This window comes from Pinus tabuliformis, chromosome X (assembly GCF_031772625.1).
Source record: "Pinus tabuliformis cultivar Carrire ecotype Pingquan chromosome X, CPIR1, whole genome shotgun sequence".
In the NCBI taxonomy this organism is placed as follows: Eukaryota; Viridiplantae; Streptophyta; class Pinopsida; order Pinales; family Pinaceae; genus Pinus; species Pinus tabuliformis.
Window position 1 is genome coordinate 141,740,901 of NC_142308.1, and position 25,180 is coordinate 141,766,080.

The 25,180-nt window shown below is 38.3% G+C and overlaps 1 protein-coding gene across 1 annotated transcript in view; it reads right to left on the minus strand.

Annotated features, from left to right (window-relative positions):
* Window positions 1-15,193: 15,193 nt before the first annotated feature.
* The window catches only part of LOC149138859 (uncharacterized), a 30,769-nt gene continuing 20,782 nt past the window's right edge, over window positions 15,194-25,180 (minus strand). The window contains exons 2-4 of the mRNA XM_089450515.1: window positions 16,396-16,506; window positions 15,463-15,551; window positions 15,194-15,206 (exon numbers count right to left, since the gene is read on the minus strand). Of these exons, the coding sequence (XP_089306641.1) occupies window positions 15,194-15,206; window positions 15,463-15,551; window positions 16,396-16,506 (213 nt within the window). The remainder of the gene's footprint in view (window positions 15,207-15,462; window positions 15,552-16,395; window positions 16,507-25,180) is intronic.

Genomic DNA, 25,180 nt, shown 5'->3' on the forward strand with positions numbered 1-25,180 from the left:
TAGTCATTTGATGAAAAACAAGATGAAACCTTTGTTCAAGTAAGTGAAAAATATTCTTTTGATAACTCAGTGGTAAATGATAATTTGGATAATTTGATTGCCATGTCATATGAAGATGATCAACAATGTTTCCAAATTTTAGAAGATCAGGACTGTCATTCAGATTTTTCATGTTTTGAAATGTTATTTCAAGAAGACAAAAATCACTTGAGCAAAACAAAACAGAAAGTATTATCTCCTCTGTCTGAAGATGAGATAGATCGACTCTTGAAAGGTCGGGTTATAGCCAAAGCTAATGCAAGTCTGTAGTGTGCACATGGTCAAGACGGTGTTGGTGAAGCTTCTTCTTCTTTTGAAGATGATGACAGTCTTGACATTAGCCTTATAGATCAGTGAATAGATAATATTCTCTTTCATGAAAATGATAAGGCTGTCATGTTTGATAATCTTGAAGATTGTTTTCTGTTTAAGAATGACCTAGACCATGAAATTGAGGAATGTGAGTCTGAGAGACACAGTAAGCCAGAATTCAAGTCAGTTACCATCAATCAACAACCCACTGTTCTTTCAAATCAAAATAAAGGGAGCACTTGTATTTTTGCTGCTGGATCTCAAGACAAAATAGTGCTTCAGGATTATCAAGATCCCTTTGGCATTCTTTTGCAAGCATTAGAGAAGATAAATGTTGCCTGGTTCGTTATCATAAGCCTTGGTTTCAGTGGTTATTGTGAGTTGCCTACATGTACATTGTTTTGCCTGCTTGGGGAAAGTGAGAGCAAAATTTCATTGAGTAGCCATTTGTTGGATTGGTTACATTGGAAGGCTCACTACACATGATTGTACATATTTCATCAGTAGGCAGGTGGTTGTCATCATGATTTGAAGTTCTCAAATCTCGATGGTCTGCTGCCATTTAAAAGCTTTGTAAGTACTTGTTTCAGTTAAGTCAGTCTTGAGTCATTTTTTGTTTCAGTCAGTTTAAAGATAGTTTCAGCTGAGTGTCCAGTTTTAGCTTTTGAGAGTCTTGTTTCAGTTTTGGATTAGTCAATTCAACTATGAGTCTTGAGTCAAAGTTTCGTAGTAATTGGTTTTTGGGTGTTTTGAAGTTATTGACTCCATAGCCCAATGGACGAAGGCACTACCTTCTTTCCTAGAGATCTATAGTTCTTGGCACCTCCAAGGAGCTACCATCCCCATTGGAGCCAATGTTAGTGTCGGTATCTTCATCCCTCCGTCAGAGATCAAATCCTCTTGTTGCATTTCATATTAGGTGTCCCGCCCAGTCATTTGCATTCCATTAGGCGCATGGATCATCTGATGGTAGTGGCTTTCCTACAGTTTCCCTCATGTCATTTACCTGTTGGCTCATGTTTGTTCATTAAAAAGCATATACAGTCTTCTTTTTGTCTTAAAGATTGCAAAGGTCTTTTAGGGTTTCATTGTCAATTAGGTCTAGGGTTTCATTAGGGTTTCGTCAAAAAATGTTTCAAAGTGTCTAATAACAACCAGCAGGCCATGAGGAGGTTCCAGCATCAATAAATTTCATCATCAAGTGTTCAGACATGTGTTTTTCCTCAAAACTCTGTTTTGAGGAAAAAAACAGAGTATTTTTGCTTTTATTGTACAAAAATCATGAAATTTTGTTTTCTTCATTGTATATCACTCCATCTGCAACCCTGGTTTCTTTCCTTAGCCCCAGTAGCTCCAATCACCTGCAAAACAAGCAAAGCACAGGTCGTTTAGTTCATCACAAAGCTAAAAAGAAGTGAAAAAGTCCAAAAACAAAGTTTAAAAAATAAAGTCATTTCAAAACATTGTAAAAATGGGTTTTATGAGCCAAAAATTTAAAAGCTCCTTGTTTATAAGTCATTTCTTCATTTCAAGAGTTCAATTGCAAAGTGGAAGCAAGGCAAAGTGATTTTGGTGAGCAAGTGAGAAAATTTGGTGAAAATCGCTCCAAATCCCTGGGCGCGGAGCACTGGGCAGGAGGCGCGGCGCACTAGGCCTCAGACTCTAGTTAAATTTTGCACAGGCGCGGCGCATACGCTAGGCACGGTGCATTGGGTTTGATTCGCGGCGCACACAACCAGCAAGCCTGAAATTTCAAATGCTTGCTCCAAAATTGCCCAAAATGCGTGGATTGTCACTTGTCCAAGTAGGTTGACCCTTTTCCATTGCTCTTCCTCCAAATTTGATGGTTGTTTGATGGTGTTTGTTGCATGGTGAATGTTTAAAGGAAAACAAACCCTATCTCTTCAAAATTTTCAAAGGAGATTGCTGCTAGGGTTTTGTATTGACTGTTTTGCTACCAATTATCCCCTCACCTCATCACTCCCTTATTTCATATTTCCCTTGCTTTCCCTATTCCCCAAAATTCACATACCCCTAAATTCACTAATCCCATACCCCAATTCCCATTTCTCAAAATCCCAAAAACAAACTCCCAAACCCTAGCCCCTCCTAATTCATTCCCTAATTCCCTATTTCCCTAAATTACCCCTAGACAGTCCCTCATTTTACTATTTTCCCTTGGTGGCAGAGGTCAAACACATCATCAAAGACAGTTCAAGACAATTAACACATCAGCACCTACTTATCCAAGACAGTTTATCTACTTGCAGAGATGGCATCTGATCCTTCATATGAGTATGAAGAGGAGACTCACAGTGACTCACCAATAGAGGTACATGCACCCAGGAGGCCTCATAGAGGTGGCAAACATATTAGAGAAGAACCAACTACCCTTGCTGAGTTACAGGCCTACCCACTTGCCATCTCTTGTTTCCAACACCAATCCTGCTATGAATTTTTTGAAAAGGCTGCTAGCATCTAGTTTCATCATGAGTTGGCTCGTTTGTTTGTACTACATTTACATGGTGATCAAGCCACTCTAGTTGGTGTCACTTTCACATTAACACCAGAATCCATTTCACTAGCAATCGGTATTCCCAACATTGGAGAGCAATGGAACAAGAGGCAGAAAATTGACCAGCAGCATTATGAACCGTACATCAAGCCCGGCTTTTTGAGATAGCTCAAGAGAGTGTTTCCTTTTCGGTACCTCAAATATGAATATGCTCCTTTAATGAAACTGATCATGAAGTATTTCAACTGTGAGGGCCGGTTCTCCCATTTGTATGCTTATCATATCAGGCTGCTAATGCATTTTACCCGGGTACGGATGATGAACATCCCTTACTTCATATGCCGAAACATAGAGAAGATGACCACCCTAGTACAGCACAAGACACCTCAGCAGCAATTCAACAGTATTTACCATTTTGCTGTCATCAAAATTGTGGTCATTCATCAGCTTGTCTTACAGGGCATCACTTGGGAGGACAAGTTTGTCCCTAGTTTCTCCACTTAACCGTCATACTTGTGACTGCAAATAGTCATGGTGACAAATTTTAGTGTAACAGATTGCCCCCTAAAGTGCAAGGTCTGTAGTAGATTAGGTTTTTATATCATCTAGGAAGGGTGAAGCACTTTATCATTTCGAGGATTATCTTGTGGAGAGCCCAGTCGGAACCTGCAAATATTCAACACAAAATACATATATGAGATCATATCATCGCTAAGGTAGGCATTCCCATGAGCTCCTCTCCTTGAAGCCTGCATACACAAACAAGCAAACGATTACGTAGTACCTGAATAACTCATATAATAAAACATATTCATCATAAAGACCAAGGAGTTTATGAAACAAATTATATATAACAACTTGTTGAGAAAAATGAACTTAATTGTATTAATTGGAAACAAAAGAAACCTTACAACCAGTGCCTTGGTGTTGTGCAGGTCCCTCCCAGGGTCCAGCAAGAGTTCTCCTCTACTTTGATCAGCTCACCCACTTCCAAATGAAGCTAAGAAAGGAATGTGATCTCTCCTCTCAAGCTCTATAAGGGAGTCCTAATTTCAGCAGCATCTACCCTTAGGAATGTTCAGCTTTCAACCTCCCTTGCCTCTGGCCCAATGCCTGTATTTATAATGCTTTGGAGGAAGTTAAACAGGTCCAACATCAATGGGATAAGCCCCTCTTTCAAAGGGATAGCTCCCCTCTTCATGGGATAAGTTCCTCTTTCATTGGGATGCATGAACCATCTGGAGGCGCTCAATCCACGTCAAACCATCTTCTAGAATGCTCTAGAATCGACCGCAAGTAAGTTTTTTGAAGTAAAACTTGTGCCTTTTGACTTTTACAGGGGTACGCACCCACCCCTTTACAGACAGAGTGTACAAGTACGCAGGTATTATGTACTTGAGGTGCGGGCCCGCAGGTAAGTGTAAGAGAAAGTGCGGAACCAGAGTTATATTGATTTTTTAAAGGCTTTCTCTCTTTTTTGGAGTTTGACATGAGGAGCAGAGGTATAAGACTTGCCAAGGAGGACAGTATGGTTATTGATGGAGCCATACTGACTGCAAATAGTCATGGTGACAAATTTTAGTGTAACACATCCAGTTTCATCATGAGTTGGCTCGTTTGTTTGTACTGTATTTACATGGTGATCAAGCCACTCTAGTTGGTGTCACTTTCACATTAACACCAGAATCCATTTCACTAGCAATCGGTATTCCCAACATTGGAGAGCAATAGAACAAGAGGCAGAAAATTGACCAGCAGCATTATGAACCGTACATCAAGCCCGGCTTTTTGAGATAGCTCAAGAGAGTGTTTCCTTTTCGGTACCTCAAATATGAATATGTTCCTTTAATGAAACTGATCATGAAGTATTTCAACTGTGAGGGCCGGTTCTCCCATTTGTATGCTTATCATATCAGGCTGCTAATGCATTTTACCCAGGTACGGATGATGAACATCCCTTACTTCATATGCCGAAACATAGAGAAGATGACCACCCTAGTGCAGCACAAGGCACCTCAGCAGCAATTCAACAGTATTTACCATTTTGCTGTCATCAAAATTGTGGTCATTCATCAGCTTGGCTTACAGGGCATCACTTGGGAGGACTTCATCTCTCGTGAGTTTTTCAGAGCTCCACAGGGACCTTCAGAGGCTTTGCATGAGATAGGTGGACCTTCTTATCAGCATGAGGGCCATGAGACACAGACCACTAGCATGTCGGTGTTCATCACCTATCAGAAGGGCACTAGACGGTTGTTTGCAGCAGCAAAGCGAGTGTTATCTCCACCCGGGGTGGAAGGGGCCTCGCTTCCGTCATCAGCACAACAGGTTCAGGACTGAGGCAAGAGGCCACTGTAGGAGGAAGGACCATCAGGTGAGCGGGAGATTGATTTCATTCTCATTGAGGGTGATGATACTGATATGGGCCCGCAAAGCACAAATCTTAGAGAAATCATTCAAGAGCAGCAGGCAGACATTGATGCCTTGTCTACCAACTTGGATAGAGCCTAATGGAAAATACAGTACCTAGAGAAAAGGAATAAGCAGCTTGAGGACTAGCAGGTGATATGGAGTTGCAAAACATTCGAGAGAATCGCCAAGCTGCCCAAAGGAGGAGGGTGGAGTTCACTTCACTGGAGCAGGAGATTAATGCCGATAGGGAGTCATGGCTTGAAAGAGTCAATATCCACTTGGAGAGGAAGCTAGAGAAGGCCATCAATGAGAAGAATATGCTTAGAAATGTGGCATATCATTACTTGTCAAGGAACTTGGTGTGCCAAGCTAGAATCAGGAGTTTAAAGGAAAAGTTGAAGAGAGCATCAAGGAGGCAAAAAGAGGATAAAAGAATTCAGATATTGGCTGAGTCTTTCTTGGTCCAACATCATGTTTGATGAAGAAGACTCAGCCCAAATTTCATAAAATTTGGAGCACTTTTATCATTTTTCAAATTTTTGGCACAAAAAACAGGTTTTTCTGCCCTATGCGCCGCGTCACGTGGCGCTCGCTTTTGCTAGGAGCCTCCAAATCACAAAAAATCGGCATTTTTGGATTTGGAATGAAAAATTATTCTTTCCTACCTATGGCCAAGAAATTTGGGCAGGTTTTGAGCCCTCAAAAAGGTCAAAAACACTCAACAAATGACCTCACTGCCCCTATCTTGACACACAGGAAGCAGTGTTGGGAGAAATGACTTTTGGAGGGGCAAATGGAGGCCAAATTGAAAACTTCCACTTGGGTTGGAAAGTAGACAGGAAAACCTTTCCAGGAAGCACACCTGGAGCTCATTTGGACATCGGGAAGGCCTCCAAAAGTGGGTCCAAACAAGCACTACGCATAGAGAATCAGGCGCGACACATGGAGGAAAAATTGCCAGTTTGACCAAGTTTTGCTCTATTTTTCGCCCAGCTTTGGCTAGTTTGACTTTTTTACTTTCCTAATGGAAAATTTGTGATGTAATTTGATGTAAATTAATGGATCATGATGTAAATATGTTAAATTTTCACTTGTAGAGGTAGATTCATCAGTTTAAAGGTTGTTTGAAACTAAATGAATCAGTTCCCTTGTTTCTAGACGCATGATGCTATGTTGTGTAGTTTCTAGTTCTTAGTTTAGAATTAGTTGAAACAGCTCCTAAACATGTGTGCTCGACCCCTAGAGGCAAGGATGAGCTATGTTTGTCTATATTATGTTGTTTTTCAGTCATTAGCATGGTTGGACTCTTGAGAAAGCCTTGAGCTTCATTGTACATTCATTTTCAGCATTTTGGCTAAGGAATTGAGACCAGGGTTTGCAGCACTCTTTGGGATTCATGTGGCAATTTGTCTTGGTACAGTGCTTTTCTTTGTAATTGTGAATTTTCTTATATGTCATGTATGCCATTCTCTATCTTGTTTCTTCTGAACTAAACAAACAAGAGTGTAAGTAGAATCCATTGAAATTGCAGTGCTCTACTTGAAGTTTGCTTTAGTTTCTTGATGTTTTCAGCTATTTGGGGAGGATCCATGATTTCTCTTGCCCTCTTCAACACCTCACCTATCTATTCCTTCCATCTCATTCAATTTTAAGTGCCAAAAACAATTGCCTACCTTGCCCCATTGAGATCTTTGCAAGACTGAGCCTCAATCCCCGCACCCAAAATCAACCTTTCCATCTGAACCAACAAAAACATCATTTTATTAAATCATCTCAAGCCCTCATCGATCATAATTTGCTGAGATTGACCCGGAGAGAGCCCTCTCCTGACCTGGTAGGGCTAGCTACCAGGCTGAGTGTGGTTTTATGTTGGCCCTGGATCCTACCTTTTCAACCTGAGGTAAATCTAGGCACTAACACCTCCATGTAGTTTTATTTGCCCACAACATTTCTGGAAGTTTATCAATCGAATTCCTTCGGTGACTAGCCATAGTCTTGGTAAGAATCCCCTCAATAACCTTGTTGGTGCTTTCCACTTGGACATTTACTTGTGGGTGATAAGGTGTTGTGATTCTATGATGGATTTTATATTTTTCAACCAACTTTTGGATCATATGAGATGTAAATTGGGGCCCTCCATCTATCACTATCTCCCTGGGTATCCCAAAACAATCAAAGATGTCTTCAAACAAGAAGTCTAAAACAACCTGCTCCGTGGCTCTGGTTAGTGCTTTTTCCTCAACCCATTTTGTGGCATAGACGGTGCAGACCAAGATGTAGGATCTCTATCTAGATGAAGGATTAATTGGCCCCACAAAATCCAAGGCCCATTTCTCAAAAGGTTCTAATACTATTTGAGGCTGTAATGGCATCTCATCTCATTGCAGCGGATGGCCCATCCTTTGGCAACTATCACACTCTTCCACAAACTTCTTGGCATCCTGAAATATTTATGGCCAATAATATCTTGTGGAAAGGACTTTGTATCCTATCCGCTTGTCTGGGAAATGCCCTCCACAAGGTTCCTCGTGACAAAACTTGAGGATGTCAAAGATCTTGTCTTCCCTAACACAACTTCTGATCTGAAATCCTGGTCAGTGTGATAGAGATTCCCATCTATCTAGGTATACGTAGCACTCTGCTGTATGATTTTTCTATTTTCTTGGAGGACAAATATTGTGGAAACTTCCCTGCAGCAAGATAATTGGCTATATTTTCATACCATGGTGAGTAAGTAGAAATAGCAAAGAGATACTCATCAGGGAAAGAATCCTCAGTAGGAATGCAATTGTCATCAATAGTTAATCTAAAAAGAAAATCAACTACTACATTATCTTTTCCAGGTTTATCTATAATTGTGATATCAACTTCCTGTAACAACAATAACCAACCTGTTATTCTACCATTGGTAATTGGCTTATTCATTAAAAAACGAATGACAGAGTGGTCAGTGTGTACAAATACTTGATACCCGGTAATATAATGTCGAAACTTATTGATGGCATGCACTACTGCTAAGAATTCCTTCTCGGTCACTGTGTAATTGAGCTCAGCTGAAGTCAAATTCTTGCTTATGTAATAAATAGCGTAAGGTTTCATATCCTCCATCTGGACCAAAACAACACCTACAACAATATAAGATGCATATGTAGCTATGTGAAACGAAAGTTCCCAATTAGGTCCACCTAAAACTAGAGCTGTTGATACACAACATTTCAGCTTCAAAAAGGCTTGTTACACTTTCCTGTCCATAAAAATTCCACATCTTTCATAAGTAAGGAGAACAATGGCAATGCAATTTTTGAAAAATTCTCTATAAGACTTCTATAATACCCTGCATGTCCCAAAAAACTACGTACATCTTTTTGCGTCTTGGGAGCTGGAATTTTCAGAATTACCTCTATTTTAGCAGGGTCTACCTTGATCCCGTCAGCAGAATGTAGTGTCCCAGCACGATCCCTTCAGTCATCATCATGTGACATTTTTTGGTGCTCAAAGCAACATTAGTCTGTATACAACGTTCCAACACTTTTTCTAAATTAGCTAATGTTGTTTCAAAAGCATCACCATAAGGTGTAAAATCGTCCATGAAGATTTCAAGGTAGTCATTCAAAAAATCCAAAAAACTGCTCAGTATTGCCCTTTGAAAAGTTGTTGGCGCATTGCAGAGTCCAAAGGGAAGTACTTTGCATGCGAAAGTTACCAAAGGGAAAGTAAAGGTTGTTTTATCCTGATCCTCTGGGGCAATTTGTATCTGGTTGTAGCCACTAAACCCATCTAAAAATGAAAAAAACTTTTTCCTAGAAAGGGTGTCAAGGACTTGATCTATAAATGGTTAAGCAAAATGGTCCTTTTGAGTGGCTTTATTGAGTTCTTTGTAATCCACACAGACTCTCCAATTGCCATTTTTCTTAGGGATAATGACAAGCAGAGACACCCACTGACTGGCAAATATCGGATAAAGAAAGTTAACATTCAGGAGTTTTTTAAATTCTTCTTTCACTACCTCCTTTAGTGTAGGATTCATGTGGCGTTGTGGTTGTCTAATTGGTTTGCATCCATCTTTCAAATAAATGTTGTGAGTGCACAGGTTGGTTTGAATCCCTTTCATATCCATGTAGTCCCATGAAAATGCCTTTTTGTATTTCTATCAAAGTTGTAACAACAGTTTGTTTTGCTCAGCAATTAGGTTGGGATTAATGTTCAAATACCATGACATGTATATCACTATTACATGAGTTGTAATACATCCCTATCCATACATTACCATAGTCATACTAATTTGAGGTCATTATCATCATTAGGTCACTTCCATATCAAGGGTCACAACCATACTAGGTTTCTACCATATCATTGTCACTATCAAAGTCACTCTCACTAGCATTCATCAAAGTCATAGCCATATATAAAGGATTATTTTCATATCATAAAGGTACTACCACACAACACTGTGATATAGGCATTATCATAACTTTCATAGATGCAATGTCACAAGGCACAATTACAACTGTCATAGAGCATTGTCATACTAGGTCACTACCATGCCAAATGTCACTGTTATGCTATATCAAATGTGACTGTTACAAGAACTAGTATTATGTCCAATCATCACAAATATTACTATTATGTATAATTGTCACAAGAGTAAGGTTCTCATTGTCATCAAGACATATCACTGAAGGTCATTATACTATCAGAGGTCACTATCATGAGGATTTCCATAGATACAAATATTATTACCAATATCTATATCTATATCTATATATATATATATATATATATATATATATATAACACCGAGAAGTATGTGAGCTACAGTGAACCACATGGAAACATATGAGAACCATTGACCTATGTGATATAAGCAAGCCACAAGTGAGCCATAGATAATTAATACAAACCATAGAGAATATACACAAATTAGTGATGTCACCACAAAGATTTATGATGCCAAAAAACTACTGAGATTAGCGAAGTCTCCATATATATTTATGATGCCAATAGAGAGATTATGATACAACTATAGAGAGTGATGCCATTGTAAAGAGTAATTCCATAGTGATGCCACAGAGCCATTATACAGAGCGATGCCACAAAATCATCAAATAAGAGTGATTGAAAATAGTGAGCCACTATAGAAGCGAGCCTCTATAATTATGCATGAGGCGCTGCAGAAGTGAGGCTCTGTAATCATGCATGAACCATTGTATAAGTGAGCCACTCAGATAATTTTCAAGTTTCTTTGATCGATCCATATAGATATATACGAGTCTCATAGATAAGATCTGAGCTACATAAAGAAATTTGAGACTCGAATGAATATAGCGAGCCACAGGAGTATGCGAGCCTCTATTGAGCCTCAAAAAAATATATCACAATTAGATAAGCGATCTTCAAATGATAATGCAAGCCTCAGATGGATGTCAACGAACCAATAGACAATGTGAGCTTCAAATATAACGAGAGCCACAAGAAATGGAGCCACAAACTTTCACACTCCTCTTAATCTTCGCTAGATGATATGTGAGGTCGAATTGCTCATTGAGATGGATCAATCCCCCACACACACATATTTTCTCATGATCGAATGGGAGACTTAAAAATATCCAAACCAACTTGAAGAATTTCGAGAGGGAAATACTAAAATCAAATTCACTCATTTATATATATATATATATATATATATATTCTTTAATGATTTATTTAATAATTATTTGCAAAATTAGATTTTGTCCCATCAAATAATAATATTTTCCAATTTCAAATTGTCTCCTTTAGGGCAAGATAGGCTTCATTTGAGGTAAATGGGCTTCTTTTAGGGCTATGGGGAAATTCATCCCATAGCTGCCCAAATTTCAACACAAAATGATCATGAATGTTAAAACAAAGATACCTTGTGCTGGAATGAAAAAACCACACCAGTCTAAGTCTATGTTTGAAGCCACACCATTATGATTAATGACTACGCCACTATGCCAAAGAAAATGAACTCATGCATATAGATGCAACAGTCTTGTATAACTTCACATAAAACCACTTTGAGTACAAAGTTGCCATGATCATAGTATTTTGAGCTTTGTACCTATGTTGGTATGTTGATAAGGTTTGCATATCAGATCATTAGCTTACAATGATATTTCGTTCCTAACGATTCTGCCTCTACACATCAGTGGTATGTTTGAAACCCTTTTTATTGATTTCTATGTTGATGATTTGGATAGATACAAGAACTCATATTACTAGTGTGGATTGTCTATGCTAACACTAGCATATCATTAAAGTGTTGATTGTGGTTGTAAAGTTCATGAAGGTGTGCGTAGACTTGGAGCAGAGAATTATGACAGAATTGGGTCAACACTTAGAGGTATACTTGTATTAATTGACATACTCATGTGTTAATTGAGAGGAGTCCACATGCATAGAAGTTGCATCGTAGTTATTCCTATTACATGACAATTGTGGGTGAAGTGGAGTTACTATTACATTTTCTTTATGACTCACACAGCTTTCCATTTCACTTTACAAAGGGGCACTTTATTTTAATGAAAAAAATCGATGAGAGAAAGTTAGTGGATACATTGACGTTAGATTTATTTTTATAAGAGACGAAATGTTTAAATCATGTTATTAGTCCCTGCCATCTGGCAATGGCATGGGACTATAGTAATCGAAAAGATGGACTTTAACATTAATTAGTCCTGCTTACCATGACAAATGACAAGTAACTGTTATGATTAACCAAACTTTTTAAGACCAATGAGTTTGATCGTCTTATTTAGCCTCTTCCCGAGGCGGGAGGCTAAAAACATAAGTTATATTCAGTTTTTCCCTTCACATTTGGAAAATATTTTGCTTAGCACAGTAAACTAATGCTAGCATTAGTTTTACAACATCAAATGTCATAACAATTTAATTAAATTACTGAACGTAAGCTCCTAAGCTTCACGGCAAGGTAAGAGACTTGGCCTAATCCCAGAAGATCGGATACTCTGGGATGTGTCCGTCTGCCACTGCTATCTGCATGTCCATCTGCCACCGTTGTCTGCATGTCCATCTGCCAAGGCTTCTGTCTAGTGCGCGTGCCACCGCTTCAAGTTGTCCCTTTCAAGAGATTGCATGTGAGAATTTTTCATAAGCCGGAGTCCTTGAGTTTTCTGCATCATAACGAAGATGAACCAGTCTATGGTGTCTTGTCTTGTATGAAGATTACAAGAAGTCCTTTGAGGTCAAGGCTATGGAGTAGGAAATACAGAAACAACAATTACTTCACATTAATGGGTGGTTGATTAATCTCAAAGGGAAGAACACTCGAGCAACAAGTAAGAAACAAATTTGCATTCTTCGCTATCATTTCCTGCACAATCAATTTGAATTCACTCTTTGTGATTTTTTCTTCATTCTGCATTCACTCTTTGTCATCGTTTCCTGCACACTACGCAATCAATTTTTGCAGTCAATTTTCATTTATGAATCACTAAATTATCTAGTTATGTATCAAATTTTGCAGAAAGGTTTTTCCTCAAACTGAGGGATATAATCAGAAATCGGTTAGATATAGAAGTCATTGGTGTAAGGTTATTCCTGTTATGAATTTAGATATTTGTGCTAAATATATGGTTAATTGAAATTTGATAAATACACTGATCAGTAACTACGGTAGCTGGGAATATGAGTAAAATATCAAACCATGAAAGAAAAGCAAAAAGAAAAAGAGACTGGGATACAGGGCCAAAGAGCTGGGTGAAAGGGCTAGATGATATTCTCATGTTAATCCACGTAGCGAAGGGTCCTGCAACTGACATGCACTTATCCCACTGAGCTACCGTTATTACGATATGAACAATTGGCAAGATCTACGCTGTAAGAAATTAGATTTTCAATAGAACGGTCTGGATTTGGGCCAAGGGTAACCGCACTCCTGGCAAGCGATATCGATCCATAAACAGGAAGGCCAGTATACGGATGGCTCTTCCACGTCCAAATTCAAGCAGTAATACCGTAAGGCTAGTTAAGGCAACTGTTTCTAAAGGAAGGAATCAGTATTCGTGGATGGCTTCAGATAGACGCACTAGTTTTGATCACTGGAGGACGTTCAGAAATCACCCCACGATATTGATATCAATGCTTATATCAGCTTCGATTAACTCTAATTTTCATTCTTTGTGATGATATTAATGTACACTGCTATGACGGTTTTTATTTTCTAATAATTATAGTATTAGCTTGCTGTACAGTATAAATGTCGCTACACTCATCTTTGCTTCTTTTTTTTATACAAGTGGGACGGGGACGGGCTATATGAAGGATCTGTTAACAAATTTCTATGTAATTCAATGTAATTCAGGGAGGGTTGATCCCGTAATATAATAACTCGCCTTAAATATTCTTTGGATTATTTTTTTTTTATATAACTTGCTTTAAATATGTTTTTGGAGAATAAAATTTTATATTTTAAAAAAATTGGAAAGGGGAGCAAGTCCTGCACTCAAAACTACAGGAAGGGAAGCCGTAAATAAGCAACAAGGGATGAGCTAAAGCAAGAATAAGGGGCATGCCCGAGGCTCAAAGGAAATACTGACTGCACATCTTGGGCATTGTATATGTACTCCATGAATTTCTTATAGAAGAATTTCTCATACCTGCCGAATTTGAGAAGACTATAGCATAAGCCTCTTCAATATTAAAGGTAATGCGTCGCCCAATCAACTGTTTCTGAGGCCGCCTTCTTAAAAAGCTTGTACTAAAAATTGCAAGTAAAGCCACAACCTGTGATGGTGGCCACAAAATGCATGTCACCCATCTCCAGATGAAGCTGCTTTCTCAAAAAAACATTCGCTTTCTCAAAAAACTTGTAATAAAAACTACCAGATTTGCTAGTAATTCGAAAACTAGCAGAACCGCTACTCATATGCCTTCTCTGTCGTAGGTAGCTATGGATCAGCGGCTGAAGCAGCTTAAGATCCCTCGCTCTGTTCCCTTTCCCTCCCCAAAAAAACTAGCCTCTTGTGTGGAATATTGAACTTAAGAAGTTGTGCTTATCCATCACTACCTACACCAACAACAGTAGAAGAGCTAGCAAGAGAAACAGCGGCAAGACCAGCATCACAGCGGCAGGACCAACATCACAGCCATGCCAACAAACCAAACTACCAGCTGTGTAATCAAGAATTGCTTCATGTTTCGGTTTCACACTCATTATACAAACGTTTAGTGTGAAGAACCGGCAGGTGGTTTGCATGCAAGCCTCGAGAAGGCATCATCATACTTGTCATTCTCATTAAGGAGAACCCTAGTCCCGAGACTAAGACTGACATTTATTTCTCTCAAACATTTGTCGCTACCTAAAATTATTTAGGAGAATACAAGACATTTAGATGCTCTTTTATTTGTTTAGATAGATTAATAGAATTACTAATTACCGGGGCCCGAAGGTATGGATTCGATGTGTTTCCTTAGTGAGTGTGTTCCTAGCTAGCCCCACTCTTTCTCGTAATTAATGAGCTCATATGTTTCTTGATCATCGGATACACCTACCGGCACGCACATTTTCAACGTCAGTCAAGGAATTAGGAATAGGCATTGGTCGCTAGTCAAGCATTCAAATTTCAAATGCAATATAGTAAATAATTGGAAGGTAATATGTTCAAAAGGGAAACGTATTGAGTTTTAGTGCTAACAACAATGTTACTCCATTATTGTAATGACTCTAAATACATGTGACCTAAATATAAAATCAACATATTTCAAGGTCACGAGCACATCCATTTCAGAAGATGTTTTGAAATATTCAACTGGGTATCTGTGTTAAAAAAAAATGGTTGCAACTGCATGCTCGTACCATAGTTTTGGATGGTTAAGTGCTTACGATAAGTTCACAAATTTGAATAGTAATTGGTTTAAGCTTTTAAGATTAAGTCAATGACTCAGTCTGTAAAAACAACAAACAAACAATTAACATAAAATGTCTATAAACTATAACCTAAAATTGAATGTGCATTATTCAGAATCCAGATGCCATCAAAACCATTCAAGGTCAGATATACTTCAAAAAAACTTCAATTCATCGCTTAGAGATTAAATATGATAAAAACAAAAATTCTTCATAGGAAAATAATTTTCAATAAATTCTATGGAATAATTCAACCGTGTTAAAAATGCACACAAACAAACAATTGGGTGTATACCTTTCCATACGACACTCCAAATACTTTTTCGAAAGAGGCCTACATTTCTCAGATTTGTAGTTATTGGATTTGAGGCATTCCATGTAGTGCTGGTACGGTCACAGATGTGCTTCTGGCCTTACACACCTAGGCTATCTCGATACGCTAATATGCCAGCCATATTATTAGTCCTGTGTCCCGTGACATATGAGATAAGGTATACGAATACTAAGGGTTATACATAGATTGCTTAGATAAGGGAACCAATGGTTTAGGACTTCAGGAAGAAGGAGAACTAGGTGATGTCATGTTCCTTGCCTCTGTGAGGTTCATTATTTATGTGTGCACAAACCGCTCTCTTGGGGCTTTGTTGAGCAGTTGACAGTCCCTTGCCTTGCCTGCGTTCTCCCCCGGATAAGGGCGAAGTGAACCGAGTTCTGAGTTCGATCAAATGTTTCTAGATATGCTGCTTATTCAATAGGGTAAACTTCACCCGGTCCTGAAGCTACTTTTACTCATACTACTGGCACCCCTGCAGTTTACACCCTGGCTGCTTGATCTGCTTACGCTGGTGGATCAACTTCAATTGTTGAATCAACGAATTCAATCGACAGACCATAATTACATATATAATATATGCATTCAGATTAGTTAGAGGAAGTGGCAATATCAGCATCCCTTTATTAGATTCTATTATGAATGAAATGAGATTCTAACGCTGTGTTATCCCTAACATGTGTCTAAAGTGGTGATAGAATAGACGAAAGCCAAATGATTGTCAGTTGAAAACAGAGTAATTTGGTGACTGTACATTGTTGTGGCACGATTTAACACTAAACATTTACATGTGACAAAGCATCTTTAGAAATCCCATACTAAAAATTCCAATTTTAAAATTTCAAAATTTGACACCATGAATTGGACGAGACAGGATCTGGCCTCTGGAGATCTTACAGAGTCGCATTCATGAAAATGATCTAAAGGGAAAACACCCTTTTCTGGTGGAATAGGTTTCAAGCCTCTGTTCCCACCAAAAGCACCCCCTGTCACAATTTCCCAGTGTTGCTACGGGAACTAGTGTTTCAGTATGTTCCCAACGCTTTCATCAAAAAAAAATCTGCAGTAACACATATAGCCTTATCAAAGCAGGGACTTGTTGCTTGCAACCCTCTTGTTTCTTCTACTAATTGATGAAGGGGCACATTATTTTAATGCAAATATCGATGAGAGAGTGTTAAAGGAGACATTTACATAATTTATTTTTTAAATAGCATTTGGGACAAAGTGTTTAAATTATGTTATTTCTTGGGGTGGAAGCCTAATTGACGGGGAGTTCAAAAGGTCTGCACTTGAGTTTGTAAAAGGTTAGCATGGCAAAGGTCATAAGCATCTAGCTTATTATATAATTTATAGTGTAGGTTTCTGTTATCAAGTTTGAGTTATGGTTATTGAAGTTATTTAAAAATTTAGTAGAGCATGTTAGATAGATGGTTGTTATATGCATGTTGTTAGGGTTTGATTATTGATATTAGGATTATTAAACAAATGTGTCTTGTGAGTTGAGTTATTATGAACAGATGATACATTACAGGACTTACAACAATTGATGAACTATGGTGACACGACTAAATGTCTGATGATGGGATGATGTAATTTGAGTAGAATTTTTTGTAAAGACAATGTTCGCTGGTTTGATGTAGAAGAAAATATTGATTGATGTTAGAGTTTGATGTACAATTTAAGTATAGGAAAATTTTATTGCAGTTTATTTTGTATTGATATTAGGTGGATCTAATCTAAAAATTGTGAAATGTGGTTTGTCGTGGTGAGTAGAAGGTCAAAGCGTTTAGGGAAAATGGTGGCTTGCTGAGCAGTGTGATGAGAGGTAGGAGAGTGGAGTCTCCTTCAGATTAGAGCCTAAGAACACTTCAGGGTGGTGGGTCGGTGGTAGGGTAGGTTGGAGCCTGTGCAGGGTGTTGTAGCATCCTTCCAGTAGCAACTAGTGAATCAGGGAGTCAAATCTTTCTTCAGGTCGGAGCCTATAAACTTGGGCATTGGGGCATCCATCTAGTCAGAGTTGGTGAAAATGGTGTTGGAGCATCCTTCAAATGGGAGTTTGTAAACCAGGGCATTGGAGTGTCCTTCCAATTGGAGCTGGTAAACTAGGTGGTCGAAGCCTCCTTCAATTGATGTTGTAAATCTTCGAAGTTGGAGCTTCCTATTAATGTACTTATTGAAGATAAATATTAAGAAGCATTCAATGGTTTTTCTCCAAGAAGGGTTTCCACCTAAAAATGTTTGGTGTCTACTGTCTTGATTTTATGTATTGTTGATTGGTGTTAATGATTGTGTATGTTTAACCAATGTTAATAATGTTTAATTCTCTAAAAAGTTAAAAATACTAATTGAAGTAAGAAATATTGATTCACCCCCCTCTCAGTATTTCCAACAGTTTTAAGTCTATTATGAGTTCTCATGTGCAGGCTTAATTTACTCTATATTTATGCTCTATGATCCAGTTGTTTGAATTAATTGAATATGGTAGCCAAAACCAAATGGTTGGGGTTGTGCACTCTATAACAATTCTAATTTTGTAGTTCATTTGTGGCTACTACAAAATCCTAGATTGCGTCAAGTGGTATCAAAGTGGGTTCTGTTATGGGATTTGCATCTTCATTTGCTTTGAATAAAAGGGTGCTAGAAAACATTATTCAGTGGTTTCTTGGTAAGAGTGACAAAATTACGAGTTGGGAGACAAAACTTGGGTTGAGGTCTTTGGATGTTGATGAGACATTTACAACTTTTAAGGATGCCATCGAGGAGAAGAGGTGCATGAAATCGAGAACTGGAAGAGTTAAGATCAAGAATAGAAGAGTTAGAGAATAGAAGAAATGGAGATGCAGAAGTAGATTCAAAGCCTGAAGAAGAATTGGATGATGAACAAGATGTTGAGGAGAGAGACCAAACACCAAGGTTGATTTTATACTTGAGCAATAGAGGCAGTGCAAGAATTTAAGTTTCTTGTAATGATGGCAACATGAGAGATGATGTGGTCACCGATTCAATTTAAGAAGTCAAAATATACTTGAGTATGAAAATGTTCAGGATCCAAATCGGGTGTGATTTTCCATGACAAAGTTGAAGGGTCATGCTGCACTATGGTGGGATATGTTACAAAAAGGAAAACTAAATAATTAGCTAGAAAATATCAAGACTTGGAAGAACATGGTCAAAAAGATCAAGGACGAATTTCTACCTATTTATTACCAACATAATCTATATAGACAAGTCCAAAATCTAAGACAAAAGGAAACCTTTGTTCGTGAGTACACCTAAGGTTTTTTTAGACTATCACTTCGACCTAGTATAAAAGAACCATAATTCCAAAGAGTCACAAGGTATGCAAATGGACTGAAATACCTGATACAAGACGATATGAGCACACATTATTTCTGGATTGTTGATTAAGACTATCACATTTCCTTGAAGGTAGAATAAAAATTGAATACGAAAACACAACAGAAAGGTTGAGGAATGTAGAAATTCCTTGTAGATTCAAACTGCTAATTGTAATTTACTAAAACAATAGACTTGAATCTACTCTACTCATTAGTGGAAGAAAATAAAAGATCGTGAAATCACTAAGTGGACAAGAGAAATAATTCAATCAACACACTACACAATGATTTCCTAGAGAAAGCCACAACTAAAAACCCCTGCTATCTGTATATTGCATTAGTCAGAAGATATGAGAAGATTACAATGCTTTTCTCAAGCTCGAGCAACTTTTTCACTATCTCTATCTATCTCACAACTTCCTAGACAAGCCCAGGCCAATACTTAACCAATTTTCTGCTTTCCCAAGTCCCTATTTCCTTGCGTTGTATCCTTGGGAAATAACCCCTATTAATTAAGGAAATTCCTCAATTGGAATTGCACAATCCTCATAGGCCTTCCTTTGACTACATGCACCACCTCTACAATTTGGATGAATATACAACTGATAGTACATTGTCCCTGAACTCCAATCTCAACTGGGTAACTCTCAGATATGACATGCATGAGTTATTTATGAGTGAATAATTAGTTAAATGGTTTATCACTATAGGCAACACCATGCTACTAGACCTCCCACTAGTTCCTCCAACAGTTGGAACTAGTTTAACTGAATTTATCTCTGTTAAACTAAATTAATTAATTACAACTCAAAATAAACTCAACCATGGATCCTATAATGTAGGAGCCACTCTACATGACTCAAGTTAGACCCTCAACTCGAATTAATTGAGCCAACTAAGTCAAATTAACTTGGTTAACTAATACAATTTGTCATGAGATATGGAATTACAATTTTATTCCTAATTTAATTCAAGGACAAAATTAAATTAGGATTTTCTTGTTGCATTTTCAACACTCCCTCTCAACAAGAAAAGGATTATCTTCTACCCCAATCCTGCCTCTATGAAGCTTGAATTTTCATCTTGCCAATGCCTTTGTCAAAATATTTGCATCCTGTTCTTATGTAGGAATATAATCCAACAACATGATTCTCCTCTGCACATAATCTCATAGATGGTGATATCGGATGTCGATATGTGTGGATCGATCATGAAAAACTGGATTTTTAGAGAGTTTGATACAACTCTGATTGTCATAGTAAATCACAGTAGGATCCATCTACTGATCAAATAACCCAACACAGATCTTCCTTATCCAGATAGCCTCACAAGCTGCTTGATTAACAGCCATGTACTTTGCTTCCGCTAAACTAAGTGCAACTGATCTCTGCTTCCTGTTGTACCAAGAAACTATTGTTGACCCAATACTGAAGATTCGCCATGATGTTTTCTTCTTGTCGGGTGTACTCCTTACCCAATTTGTATCTGTGAAACCTTGAATCTTCATTCCCTTTGTCTGTTTGTACCAAATACAAAACTGAGTGGTGCCTCTAAGGTATCTCAACACATGTTTAGTTGTCTTCCAATAAAGTTTGGTTGGCTTAACCATTGCTTGACTAAGTTGGCTAACTGCAAAACATATGTATGGTCGTGTGTTCACCAAATACATAAGTGAACCCACAAGCTTCCTGTAAATAGTAGCCTCCACTACTTCAATTGAAGTAGCATCTTCCTTCCTCCAGTTTCCTGCTAGAGGAGTCTCCATGGGTTTACTACTTTCCATGTGGAACTTCTTCAGTATCACATGGGAATACTTTCCTTGAGAGACAAACAATTCCTCATCTCCTTGCCATCCTTCTATACCAAGGAAATAATGCATGATTCCAAGGTCCTTCATCTCAAATTCTCTTGCAAGATCCTCTTTGCAAGATTTTACCATCTTCTCATCACCTATTAGAATTAAATCATTGACATATAATACCATAATCAAAAATTTAACTTCAACCACAATATGGTAAAGGTTCTCATATGCTTCACTTTTTGTGAAGCCCAACTTGGTGAAATAGATGTCAATCCTGGTGTACCAAGCATGAGGTGCTTGTTTCAATCCATACAATGCTCGCTTGAGTCTGCACACATGTGACTCTCTGTTGAAGGTCTCAAATCCTTTTGGTTGCTCAATGTACACCTCTTCCTCAATCACACCATTGAGGAATGTTGTCTTCACATCCATCTGATGTATCTTCCATCCCATCTGCACTGAAAGTGCTAGAATAGATCTGATTGAAGAGTACCTTGCTACTAGAGCAAAGGTCTCCTCGTAATCAATTCCCTCCACCTGAGAGAACCCTCTGGACACAAATTTGGCATTGTGTTTCTCCACACTCCCATATACTACTTGATTTACCTTGTAAAGCCATCTGTAACTCACCAATGACTTGTTTTCTAGTCTTAGGACCACTTCCCAAACATTGTTTATGATAATGGAGTCATATTCATCAACCATGGAATCAACCCATACTAGTTTCTACATTTATTCCTCAAATGAGGATGGCTCAATATCTACACTCTCGCTCATTAGAGTCATGTAGCCAGTGTACTGATCTGGGGACCTCCTCTGCCTACGCTGTGATTTGGGTGATCCCACATTCTCTCTAAAGTCATGCATGAATTTGTCAACCTCTCTTATGCACTTCCTTCCATCTTTGTAAGTCTCTGCATGAGTGGGTGATTCCACTCTTTGCTACTCTGTTGTGGCTGTTCCACATCATCCTAGGGTTCTTACTTTGGAGCTAAAATATCCTCTTATCCATGCAACTGAAGCTCCTTCTCAAGGGAACATCTCATGGCCTTCTCTTCATCGAACTTCACATCTCTACGAACCACTATCATCCTGTGAGATGGTAGGTACACCTGATAGTTGTGAGGTGTATCAGTGTACCCCAAAAATATGCCCAAATCAGTTGTTGGTTCTATATTTTTCCTTGCATCCTTGGTAACATGACAGTAAACTGATGAACCAAAGATCCTGAAGTGTGCCACATCTAGTTTCTTACCTGAAAAATCTTCTTCTAGTGTACTCATCTCGAGAATTCGATGAGGACTTTTGTTCTACACATATATAGTTGTGTTGCATGCTTCAGCCCACAAGTGCAACGGTAGGCCCTGATCATGTAACATTGCTCGTTTAGCTCCCACAACACTTTTTTTCTTCCTTTCAGCTACCCCATTCTGTTGTGGGTTAAGGGGTGCTATTAACTCCCGTCGAATGCCTTCTAATGCGCAAAATTTCTTGAATTCATTTGACATATATTCTCCACCATTATCGCTCTTGAAAGACTTTACTTTCCTGCCAGTGTCTTTATCCACAAGTGCTTTAAATTCACAAAATTTAGCAAACGTCTGATATTTCTTCTGCATGAAGAAAATCTAACACTTACTGAGCAATCATCTACAAATATTACATAATACTTATGCTTAGTTATGGAGGTTGTCGAGAACATTTCACACACATATGAGTGAACTCTTTCAAGGATTGTTTGCACTTAATTTTCCTTACCATGAAAGGTGGCTTTGGTGTACTTCCCCAATGTACACCCTTTGCATGTATCTCTCTGCTCTAGTGCACCCTTGGGAAGTCTTGTAGAAATATGCTACATGATATTCAAAGCTTCGTAGTGCAAGTGACCCAATATTCTATGCCACAACTCATTGATGTCTCGACTTTGCACCTTCTCTATTTTTGTGTTCAAAGTAGCATAATCTTCTACATCCAATTTGTAGAGGTTCTTCACGCAAACCTTGATCTACTTCACTTGTCCTAATTCTATGTGAGAAAGGAAAGCCTTTCCCTTTCTGAATATCACATCGTAGCCACGGTCCTCCAACATAGCAACTGGACCCAAATTATTTTTCAGACCCGATAGATGACATCTTTTAATGTGAGAGGAGAACCAGACTCCCTCTGAAAAGTAAAAGTATTGATGCCATTCGCGCTATACCTTCCATCATCTCCCATTTTTATGTGCATCTGGAGGTCCTTCTCCTCCAAGTCACTGAAGAATTCTTTGTTGTCCATCATATGGAACGAGGCTCCACTATCCAGATACCACACACTACCCATCAATGATGTCACCATTCAAGCGATGAGAGTGAAATCCAACTCGAATTGTGAAGCAAGAGCTTTACCGACTACTCCTCCTGAGGGCTTCTTGCTGACCTTCTCTTGCAGACACTTCGTGGCATAGTGTCCCAGTTCATGACAATGAAAACATTTAATATTCGACAAGTCCTTCTTCTTTCCACCCTGAATGGAATCAGATTTGGAATGGGATGACTTCCCTTTCCCTTTCTTCGCCTTTCCAGTTAAGACATAGTTATCCTCCTCATCATGCTTGGATGAGGATCCATCTCTGGTGTTCTGGCGAATATCTTCTTGCACCAAGTCGGACCACAAACTCTCCCACTCTGGTAGCTTCTCCCTCCCATTTACCAAATCTTTGTAGATGTGCCAACTCTTGGGAAGGCCTAGAAGAGCTAGGACGACCAGATCATCTTCAGGAATTGTAACACCGACACTTCCAAGCTTATCCCGACATTGGGTGAACTTGGTCTAGTACTTTGGTATTGTGTCACCCTTCTCTATCTTGATTTTTCTGAGCTTTTCCTTCAGTTTCAGCTTCTTTTAGTCACTTCTATTTTGAAACAGGTATGTCAAGGCCTTTCACATTGCATATGGAGTCTCCTTACCGTGGAGGTTCGAGACAATATGATTTCGAACTCTTTCTAGAATAATCATTCTCGCCTTTGCAACACATTTTCTCCATTAATATAGATCTTGAGCATTAGTTGTTGGAGGCTTAGGAATATCTTTGCCTATGAATTCCTTAGGCCTTTTTTCTTCCAACACTGCCTCCATCTTGTCCTTCTAAGCAATATAGTTCAAACTATCCTCAAGGGCATATTCAAGTCTCAATCCGTAGAACGACATCTCGCTGGCTCTGAAGTATGATACTGCAAATTTGATTTCACCTGCAAAAGACAAACTCATATTCTCCTCTTCTAGAGTGATTTCTGCTCTGATACCATGTATAAATTCCTTGTAGATTCAAACTGCTAATTGTAATTTACTAAAATAATAGACTTGAATCTACTCTACTCATCAGCGGAAACAATTAAACAATCGCAAAATCACGAAGCATACAAGAGAAAGAATTCAATCAACACATTATAAAATGATTTCCTAGGGAAATCCACAGCTAAAAACCCTTGCTATCTGTATATTTCATTAATCAGAAAATATGAGAAGATTACAATGCTTTTCTCAAGCCCGAGCAAATTTTGCACTATCTCTATCTGTCTCATAGCTTCCTACACAATCCTAGGCCAATAGTCAGCCAGTTTTCTACTTTCCCAAGTCCTTATTTCCTTGCGCTATTTCCTTGGGAATTAGCCCCTATTAATTAGGTAAATTCCTCAATTGGAATTATGCAATCCTCATAGGCCTTCCTCTGGCTGCATGCACCACCTATATAATTTAGATGATTATACAACTGATAGTACATTGTCCTTGAACTCCAATCTCAACTGGGTAACTCTCAGATCTGACATGCATGAGTTATTTATGAGTGAATCATCAGTTAACTGGTTGATCACTGCAGGCAGCACCACACTACTAGACCTCCCACTAGTTCCTCCAATAGTTGGAATTAGTTTAACTAACTTTAAATCAGTTAAACTAAATTAATTAATTACAACTCAAAATAAACTCAACTAGGGCTCCTATAATATAGGAGACACTCTACATGACTCAAGTTAGACCCTCAACTCGAATTAATTGAGCAAACTAAGTTGAATTAACTTAGTTAACTAATACAAGTTTTCATGAGATGTGGAATTACAATTTTCTACCTAATTTAATTCAAGGACAAAATTAAATTAGGATTTTCTTGTTTAATTTTCAACAAGGAATAGGTTTAAGAGGTAGAGGTAAGACAGAGACTACTAGAGGTAGTGAAAAGGAAGAAGAATGCACTAGTTTTCAAGGTGGTAGAGGTGGAAACTATTGAGAAATCTAGGGCAACATAGTTAGGGTTATATTAATTTATTTCTCTTATAACTTGATAATTGCTTGTGGCATTCTTTTAGATTATTATTATTCTTGTTTTTATTGTGTTCTTTATCATAAAAAAAACTACCAAAACATGAAGATCATCAAAGACAAATGAACACTAGATATAGGCACTAAGTTAGGGAAAAACCCCTATGAACGAGAAAACACAGTCAAACTCTTCCTTTAGTAGATTCAAATCAAGATGAGACAATCCAAGACATTTGACCAA